This window comes from Ctenocephalides felis, unplaced genomic scaffold (assembly GCF_003426905.1).
Source record: "Ctenocephalides felis isolate EL2017-DRISC unplaced genomic scaffold, ASM342690v1 CF-g0.4_SCAFFOLD_03351, whole genome shotgun sequence".
NCBI classification, from domain to species: Eukaryota; Metazoa; Arthropoda; class Insecta; order Siphonaptera; family Pulicidae; genus Ctenocephalides; species Ctenocephalides felis.
The window spans coordinates 23,301-33,992 of record NW_020539505.1 but is presented as its reverse complement, the minus strand read 5'-3'; the positions used below and the strand labels follow the sequence as shown (position 1 = coordinate 33,992).

General features: G+C 28.7%; 1 protein-coding gene and 1 pseudogene across 1 annotated transcript; one reads left to right on the top strand and one right to left on the bottom strand.

The window, feature by feature from the left end:
• Nucleotides 1-934: 934 nt before the first annotated feature.
• Nucleotides 935-5,355, bottom strand: LOC113382186. Its single transcript, XM_026620725.1, has 4 exons — nucleotides 5,311-5,355; nucleotides 3,222-3,477; nucleotides 1,976-2,226; nucleotides 935-1,108 (listed from the first exon to the last, which is right to left on the bottom strand). The coding sequence occupies exons 1-4, from the start codon at nucleotides 5,353-5,355 to the stop codon at nucleotides 935-937; spliced, it is 726 nt and encodes a 241-aa protein (XP_026476510.1).
• Nucleotides 5,356-6,231: 876 nt separating this feature from the next.
• Nucleotides 6,232-8,191, top strand: LOC113382185 (annotated as a pseudogene).
• The last annotated feature ends 2,501 nt before the right edge of the window (nucleotides 8,192-10,692 follow it).

Below are 10,692 nucleotides of genomic sequence, written 5' to 3'. Positions count from 1 at the left end.
TTGAAAACTCCTTATTTAAACTTACTTCCAGGTTGGCATTTGCAGCATCACCAGCGCCTTGTTCATCGCTTTCGAGTGTACTAATAACATTATTGCCCTGATATTTCTCAGGAATATCGGGATTGTATAATAAATCCCCTATGTCTCCATCTAAAGAAGAATCTACCGATACACGTTGACTTTGCTGGCTAAATATTTCCTCAGAATAACTAAAAATTATGCAATATTAGTTAGCAATAAATATCAAATACAATTAATGTGAAAAATACAAATAATCTTACTGTTTTTCCATATCTGCACATTTTTTTTTTCAAAATAAGTTCTGAGATCTTCTACTTCTTTCTTATGCTGCTCTTGAAGATGTTCCTTTATTTGTAAGATATCAGTACCCGAATCTTTGAATTCACATAAAGCTTGCGCAATCGACTTATCTGTAAGGATTTAGAAGATATTTACAAAATTTATTACATTCATGTGCTATTGGATGTGTGGCATATAATACTATTATTTAATTTATTTAATTAAAAGTTTGTGGATCAAAAACATTATGATAATTATGAACAATAAAGAAATATTAGTTCGGAATACAAAATTATATGTTGATGGTTTAATTGAACATAAAAACTAAATAAAAACAATAGTACCTCATTTTCTAATTCTTGTTTCTCATTTTTTAAAGTATCTTGTAAAGTACGAATTTGTTCTTCATATTCCTGTTTTAGCTCATCTTTTTCATGTTTTAAAAGAATTTCAAATTTATATTTATATCATCAAACTCTAATCTTGAATTGGAGTTAAATCTTTCGCAAATTTTTGTAATTCACTGTTAACAAGCACACGACTTATGTGTGCCGATTGCAATACTCTCATTACATCTTCATTATATTTTTTATCCTCCATACTTTCAGTTGACGGCGATTCTTTAGAAGAAGTTTTAGCTCTTTTCTACTTCTGCCAATTTTGTCCTCAACTGATCCAATTCATTATGCAAATTAGAAACATCTTTGTTTAATTCTTTCTGAACTTCCATAGACTCTTGTAAAGATTTTGTTAATGTTTGTATAAACTCATCTTTTTCATTTAAGGCACTTTGGTAATCAAAATTTTGCTAAAAATTCATATTTAATTAGTATTTTTGTGTTTACATAAATCATATATATCATAAATAATAAACTATAAAATATTATTAGTAATAAAATACAATGCAACCAAGGTTTTGAAAATCGTGTCGACTTTTAAGAGCAGTTAATGCAAACAATTTCTCAAACTTAATTCTCTGTACCAAAGTCTGCTGCAGTCTAACTATACTTTTTATTTGCAGTATGTTAGATGAGTTGCTACTTAAATTGCACATTGTATAAGTTCATTTGAGTAACACATGTGTTTATATACTTCTTTGTTGTCATAAATATGGTAAACTTATGTTTTGATTTCTAAATTGATCTTTTCAATTGGTGTGTAGTAAAGTAAAATACTTTTCAAATTAATATTGAAATAAAAAAACTTAATTACTATTATCCAAGATCATGTTTTAAATAATATTTGTTACAACCGTATCCAAATTTGTCATTCTTTGCATTAAAAATGTTAATATAGAATGGAATAGAATATATCCTTTGTCCAATTATTGGAGTTTTTATAAATTTACAAATAATGTATTCAAACTTGGAAGACATACACTTAAATGTTGACAAATATTTGACAAAATAAAATGAAACAAATATAGTATGTTCGGCATTAAACTTTCCAATTACATTGACTGATATGCAGAACTTCGAATATCTATTTATTTTATATTTTAATATAATATGTATTATATAAATAAAAACACAGTAATATCTTTAAGAGACATTTGATAAAAATATATGGATAAGAAAATACTTATTGCACATTATGACGCTCATATTAAACAATTATTCAATTTAATAAAAAAAAATGATACATGCGATTTAAATATTAAATATTGTGGCATTACTCTTGCAGTAAACTCTTCACATAAAGCTTTGTATTCCGTTGAAGTTGTTCCTGTATCAATTGAATTGAGCAGCGACTGCATCAAATTTCCGTCACAACCACTGTTGTTTAAATCCAAATTTTGTGGGTCCACATTGCTGAAAGAGTATTGGCATTGTGATATAGTTTTGGGTGTATTTATATCATCTTTCACAGATATAGTTTCAAAAACACGCTCATTTTCATTTTGTTCATCAGCTTTACTATTTTCACCTATAAAAAAACACACCAATTTATATTGATATGTAATAAGATATATAAATAAACTTGATATATATTATTAATATTATCAATGTCTACTAAAATAAACGTATGAAATACACCTAAGTCTGTTTTTACACGGTTTTTTGTACACGGTTTTGATATAACACGGTTTGAAAATTGAATATTTTTAATTTTTTTACATGAATTTATTCCATTTAGCACGATTTGAAATTTTATGTACCTAAATTTTTTTTGTCAAATTAAATTTTGCGAAGTATGTTTATGTCACAAAAAAGTATTTATGAAAGAAAAAAGTCTGAAACCATCGATAGTATCGATAGTTTGCAAACACTAGCTTAAAGATTTTTACTGGTCAAAGCAAATGTGAATAGCACTAATTTAATTCTTGTTCTTAAAAATTCTTGTTTTTCACCAATTTTAATAGGTTTTAGAGATTAGGAACAAATCACCCATTTTTGTACAATTTCAATGTCTTTTTTTACACGTTTTTTTTTTACACGGATTCTTCTGGAACCAATCTCCGTGTAAAAACAGACTTAGGTGTATATATTATACTAATATATTTTAGTTATATATTAGAATTCAGCCATGGCCAGAGTAAGTGCATAAATTATACTAACAGTATATAATATGTAAATGTATTATTAGTTGAGATTAAATGTATAAATATCATTATCATTTTAATACAAGATATTTCAAATTGAACTTAAAAGTCTATAAATAGTTAACTTCTCTGAGAAAAACTTAATCTAATAAATAATTGTGGAATGTTACCAATGTTAAAGTTTGTAAAAAATAGAATGTAATATTTATAATTTAAATGGATAATGAGTAATCCTACCTAACATTACACTTTTAAATTCAACATTGGAACTGTAGGAATGGTTGCTTCATCTAATGATCTGCTTTTTTAATCAATTCAATTTTTTTCTCATTAGCACAAACAAGCGAATGAAATTTTCTATTGTACTTTGTAGCATTACTAAAATCTACTTCATTCAATGATTCATTTTCAAGATCAACTTCACTGACATTGAATTTTATTTCAGGGCTTAACTGCAATTCAAATGTTACTTCAGGACTAAATTCTTTAGATATATGAGTAGGGCTATTTAATGGTGATTTTGTAACGGAAAACTTCACTGAATGATCACTTATTGAAGGTACTCCAGTTTCATATAATTCAGTTTTAGGTATCTCAGTCACTTCTAAGCTCTTTGCCAAACAATTCGTTCTAAGCTAACATTTTGAATTCTTTATCACTTGAATGAGATTCTGTTAAAATTTGTTTTATGTCTTCTGATATAGAGCTTTCCGTACTCTCCATTTTTGGTACATCTAATGGTAAGTTCTTCAATAAATCATCAATTGAACCATCAATTTTATCTGAATCGAAGTCGTTATCAATGGATCCATAATAATATTGTTAAAAACTAAACATTTTCATAACCTCAACTTTTATAATCAATAATCTGAAATAAAATTAATATGTACAAAAGTAAATACAAATTTAGATATGTTTGTTTTAGAAGAAGCTACACAGTAAAATTGTTATTGATTGAATTTATTTCAAATTATTTAATCAATACAAAATCACCTTTGGCATAATATAATAATATAAATTAAATGCAGTCATAACACAATATTACTTTATACAATCAAATATGACTATATCAATTATATTAAAAACATCAACTAAAGCAATCATTGTAAGTATTTATAATTCTATTTTTATACAATATACATATTTAAGCATCAACACAACGAAAGAATAACATATCAAATACAAGTAACATACATGAAGTAGTCTACAGGACCAAGAATTTATCATTAGATACATTAGGAAATACCGCACTGAAGACATTTCAGCTATTTATTCAACATAATGTTACTTCAAATGAATGAATAACCAAGTATTTACAATCAATTTATGTTCAATATTAATGCAAATAACAAAGTCAAATAATAAATGTACATAACTAAAATATACATTAATATTTTACAGCATCATAATGTTAGCTAATTTAATAACTTTAAGTCGATAACATAAACGAGCTAAAGTAATACGACATCTGGCCAACAATGCATTACTGAATGATCAATTAAAATATAATCTCATGTCTATCGCGCACCATCTGTCAATTACACAGACGCTACAGAATACATGCAACATGCGCAAGTATACAGTTACTGTTTACAAATTTACATGATGTAAAGTGAACTTTATCATAAAAAGAATATGAGTTCACATAATCATTAGTATATTTTCAGCGCAACGGAGCTAAATAATACAATAATTTAGGATGAATCCGATTCTAGGCGCAATCCGATTAAATTACTGGATACCCATAATAACAACTGTCACCGATTAATTGGTTACTTAAACTAGTGGTGAATAATGCAGGTAAATATCATTTTGCTTTAATAAAAATTGCTAGAACTTTGAATTTATTAACGTCTCCTTATCTCAGACAACGACAACCGGTACCGACCTTCATCAGAAACTAATCAACATAATCAATTCCAAGTTTCAATAATAATTAAATACTAACTTTGAATTAGTAGATGTCATCACTTGGCTAATTTGTTATTTCAATAATCGAATGGTTAATTGTTATCTTTTTATCCAAAAAGGTTGAACTGTCTTTCAAAAAATTTATGGATAAATCGATAGTTTTTGTATTATTGAAGTCAGACGATCTCTTGCACGAATTACAAAATATTTGTATTAAAAAATACTACAAGCTAAATATAAATTAAAAAAATGTAATTTTAGTATTTGTATAATGTTATAAATTTATTCTTAGGGCAGTTAAAAAGTCCGGCTAAAACTATATTTGTATGGAGTAAGTGCGTATTTCAACTACAATTGTTTGTTCATATCATGTAATCAGGTCAAGTCATTTTGTTCTTCGGTCATATTACTTTAATGATTATTAGGCACGCACCGAATATTCGGTTACTATTCGGCATTCGGCATATTCGGCACCTTATTAATATTCGGCCGAATACCGAATAGTAACTTACTATTCGACCGAATACCGAATAGTAACTTATTATTTGGCCAAATACCGAATAGTTAAAATCAAAGGCGCCGCCGCCACTCAGCGACAGCATCGTTGTTGTTTTATCTTTTATGCGATAAAGAGCTCGCAATGGATCTATATTGGGTTCACATAATGTGATATGAAGAAATGATTTTATTATTGTATATATAATAATATATTTCAGAACTTTTTCTGAATATTCACAAGCTACTTTATTGTCACATGTTTATATTATTTAATATGAATCATTCAATGGTTACACGCATGTGTTGTATCAATACAATTAAGTCATTCATTATATGAAATCTAAGCATTTCCAAATAAAGAGCATTTTGTTGAATATACTATTTATTGCAAACCTAATGATTATATATGGCGTTTTTAACGTTTAATTTTATCTTTCTTTTCTCCTTTAGAGAACCCTTGTCACTACACAACCCTGTATTTTCATGCTGTCGTAATTTTTATGTGTGATAAGCCTGTACCATAGACGTTTGGTTTGATCGTTGGTTTGTTCGTTTGCCCATAGAACATAATTTATTGGTTATTTTTATGAGTGTTGGGTACGTACAGAGACAGACAGTTGTTTTAGTGTTTTGGCGCATTTTAATGTGTATCTGTTCTGTGAGCGGTTCGTTAATTTTACCGGCTACTTTGTAAAAGGTAATAATTTTCAATTTTTTGATATGTGTAATATTCTCTAAATAAATATAGAAAATCTAGAAATATCCTTACAACTAAAATTGATAATTTAAGTTTCTATTCTTCAGTAGTTTTTAGTTTTGCACTATTAGGTTAGTTCATTTATTGTGCATACTGTTGCTTTTGTTGATGTCTTTAAGCCCCATTAGTTTTCCAAATTAGTCTTCCAAAGAGTTTGTAAATAGAATGGATAATCTTAAAATCGTAAATATTTTCTTTTTTACAGAATCATCACTCTTTCAAGATGTTTGAGGCACGACTTATCGCCAGTTCAACCCTTAAAAAGTTTTGGAAGCAATTAAAGATTTGCTAAACGAAGCCACTTTGATTGCAGCGATTCTGGGATACAAGTAAATATCGATAAAATACTGATTGAATATTTAGTGATACAAATGAAGACTGTAAATTTCTTTGTAGTTGCAAGCTATGGATATTCATGTATCTTTGGTATCAATGACTTTGCGAGCTGACGGATTTGATAAATATCGATGTGATCGTAACTTGTCAATGGGAATGAACTTAGGAAGGTACGTTGTTTTCTAGAGATTTACATTTTTAATATGTCTGATTTCAATAAAAGTTGATTTTACATTAAACTTATTAATATCTTGATCATGAAAATTTTACTGAACAATAATACTAAATTTTTACATGAAAGTGTAATATCTAATGTTTATAAGTGCAACTGTATTAATTTAAATATGTAATATTTGTGTTATTGTCTTAAATAAGTATAACAGGCTGGTTTGGTTAAATGGTAATATTACTGTACCGACTAGTTGGTTTTATTGAATTTTCTTTCTTACGAGATATTTAAAGATTTAGGTTCACTATTTGTGTGATTGCATTGGACAACAACTGCTAGTTTTAAAATACTGATCGATTTATGATAAAATTACTGTTATCTAGGTTTTTTTTTCTATGGAAGTACTATACTACCTATTATATATCACATATCATATATTGCAAAATACTCTAATTCTGAATGCTTTAGTGTTGTGAAACTTGTTTGGTGCACTGATTCTTCATGAATGATTTCTAATCATATTGAAGTAAGTTTTATACAATACTATATTTAATTCTGAACTACTTTCTATAGCATGTCAAAGATTTTGAAATGTGCAAACAATGAAGATACTGTGACTATGAAAGCTCAAGATAATGCTGATACAGTAACTTTTGTTTTCGAGTCCCAGAACAAGAAAAAGTATCAGACTATGAGATGAAACTCATGAATTTAGATCAAGAACACCTTGGAATACCTGTAATATTCTATCTAAATATTACTTATTTACATTTAATATTATTAATTGTTGCATTTTATATTAGGATACCGATTATGCATGCATAGTTAGAATGCCTTCCCAGAATTTGCTCGTATCTGTCGAGATTTATCTCAATTTGGTGAATCAGTTGTTATCTCGTGTACCAAAGAAGGTAATTTATATATTTAGGTGATTTTGCTGTAATATTTATTTACCATATTTAGTATGTTATTTATTTAATTAGGATAAGTTTTGTTGAAAATTTGGATATTGAATATCAGTTAATTTTCAAAACATCTTTTTTTCTTTTCTAATATACAATGTTTTTGTGGTCATAATCATGCAAATGTAGTTATTAGCCAAATTGTGAAAATTGTATGAAATAAATGAGTAAATTCAGTTAAAACGAGAAAAAAAATTTTGTAATGGAGCTATTAATATTATTTCATCCTACAGGTGTTAAATTCTCTGCAGTGGTGATATTGGTTCTGCAAATATAAAACTAGCCCAAAATTCCTCTGTTGATAAAGAAGAGGAAGCTGTCACAATCGAAATGCAAGAACCTGTATCACTTACATTTGCGTGTAAATACCTAAATTCATTTACAAAGGCAACACCTTGTCCGGCCAGGTAAGTGTGATTGTGAGAATAATGAATTATTTATTTGAATTTTGATTACAATATTAACAATGAAATCATTTTAGGTTCAACTTTCAATGTCAGCTGATGTGCCCTTAGTAGTAGAATACCGCATTCAAGATATTGGCCACATTCGTTATTACCTAGCTCCTAAAATTGAAGATGATGACAGTTAAACATTAACTATTGTTCTTGTTGTTTATGTTAAGTTTTCCATAGTAAGCAATATTGATATTGTTGCTTACTATCATTTGTGCGATATTATACATTCAACATCTGATGTTTGTTGTATTCATGTGCCACAATACATCTATTTTTTTATTCTATTGATATACAGTTGTTTTATTTTATTACTTTACACTATATTCAAATATTTTTATTTTTAAAAGATCTAAAATATATATATTATAAATAGGTAATTTTGGTTTCTATCTGGAATAATCTCAACACAGCATTAAGTCTTCAAAATATTTAAAATTACATTTTTTTATATTGATTGGATAATTTCATTACATTGAAGTAATATCAAATCTAACTAATTTGAACTAAAATCAAATATGTAGCTATTTATTTTATATTGAACTTTTATTTTTATCTAGTTTCTTTGCACTTCTTAGATACATTACATCTTTATGCTAAATTTTTAAATTAAAAATCTGCTAGGTAAAGTCTATTTTGTACCAGATATGTTTTATGTACTGTGGTTGCTTTGGTGGTAAAGATGTTCAATTTGGTGATAATAATTGTTGACACAAATTTACTTAACTATGATCTATTTAAATGCATTTGTAAATAGATATATAAATCTTCAGAAAACTAATGAAGCAGTGTTCTTAAGTTTCACACTTATCTGAACTAAGCATCATTAAGGCAGAAATAGTTTGGCAACTAGGCTTGTAACTACAGAATTGTGTTGTTGATCATATTTTATATTGAGCAACAATTGCAGCAGACAGTTAATTCAATTATTGCAGCTATGTAAGTAGTCTTTTTCACTACATAAATCACTGTTTTTTCATAGTTTTTTTTCCTAGATATCTTAAAAATATGATAGGATTTGTTATTTGGTTATACATTTATATGCTTAAGATGTGCTCAAAATATACGGTGAGCAATTCAAGGTTTGCAGTCAATGTACTTTTAATATTTTGCTGTCATAGCATAACTATTTTGTTTTTAATAAATCAAATGTAGATGTTTTGTTGTGCTGGTATACAATCTGGTTTAAAGTATAAAAAACAAGACACAGAATTCATACAAAAAATTTGCAATGATATTTCTAATTGCAGAGAACTTGCAAGCGAACTGGTAATTACGTTTAAAATGCTGATACATATGAACATTTATCACATGTTGCACATGGTGCTTGCAACATAAATTAATTGGGTGATGGATATTATGAACCTCCAAATAGCTAAATAAAAGAGTACAACTGTTATTATTGCTAGCAGAAAAGTAAACGAGACCATCAAGCCGATCTGGGAGTAATGCTTGATTCTCGTCTCAACTCTTACCAGCAGGTGGGTGATGCTTGTGTTAATTTTACCACGTTAGTGAGTAGTTAGGGCTGGCCTTGCTGAATTGATGTTTAATATTGGGGGCCCAAAGCAGAGTAGAAGGATAGTACTGTCTGTGGTGTTTACTTTGGTGCTGACTTATGGTAATTCATCTGAGGCGACACTTTCAAGACTCGAATATTATGAAGAATGGCCGGACCAATAAACTATCTGAGTGCCTTAAGAGTATCTTGCGCATTCTGCACACTATCAAAAGGTAGCAGTGTACATCACTTCTGTAACTTTGCCCCACAGAGTTTTAGCAGAGGAAAGAGCGACCAATGAAGAAAGTCATCAACACTGAAATACCATAAATAACTTTTCTAGGACCGCAGAAAAATCGATAAATGGTTACAGTTTCACCTAAGCTCTAGGTAGCACTTAAAGGCTCAAAATTTTCAAACTATGTACATGGAATATTTTTTTCCTGTATATTGCAAGTTCTGGTACACCCTGTACATCGCTTTTTTTGTATATATAATCCTAGACAATATTAGAATACCCCGTGTTCATATTGTGTATATAATATTGTAGAGCAATACAAAATACATAGTTCTTTTTTAGCTATCAATAACAAACTAAGAGGCCAATTCCGCGATAACATAGCCGATACCCTGGCGTTGTTATGGCAATGCTATGTTAATCCTTCTTTCTTGGTACTAAAAACTGTAAAATGCTATCTATTTTCTGTATATCGGCGCTTTACACATAAAACCTTATGTCATTATGAATACATTAAATTCTCATATTGTCTAGGCCTTATGTTATAAATGCGCCTCACGAAGATGCAGATGAACACTATTTCTAGGTTTGTTTATATGTAAAATACGCCTGATCGCACGGCGAATAGATAGCGTTTTCACAGTGTTTAGTACCAAGAAAAAGGATAAGATAGCGTTGCTATAACTATGTTACCGCAGAATTGGCCCCTAAGAGTGGTATATACTTCAGTGATGGCATGCTATGTTATATATCGGTTTGCATACAAAATCGTACTGAATACTGTAAACACCCAAGTGTCTGCTGTAGAGTCAGGCGTTTTAGATAGAAAACCTAACATAGAAAACGCATAATTAAAAAAACGATGTTATGATAGCTGGATCTTTGTGATATGGTTTAATAAAGTGAAGTTGCATTTTATGTGTGGAACGCTGATCATACAGCAAGTTCATGGAACTTTGACAGTATTTAGTACAATTGTATGAAAATTGCCACGTAACATAGCTTGCCATAATATTGGTCTAT

Bases quoted from the DNA above. Each gene is read 5' to 3' on its own strand.
- LOC113382186 (XM_026620725.1), bottom strand. From the start codon at position 5,355: ATGCTGTCGCTGAGTGGCGGCGGCGCCTTTGATTTTAACTATTCG. The intron at 3,478-5,310 runs GTATTTGGCCAA...TCAAAATGTTAG, and splicing joins CCTTTGATTTTAACTATTCG to CTTAGAACGAATTGTTTGGC. The intron at 2,227-3,221 runs GTAATGCTACAA...GTTTTTTTATAG, and splicing joins ATTGAATGAAGTAGATTTTA to GTGAAAATAGTAAAGCTGAT.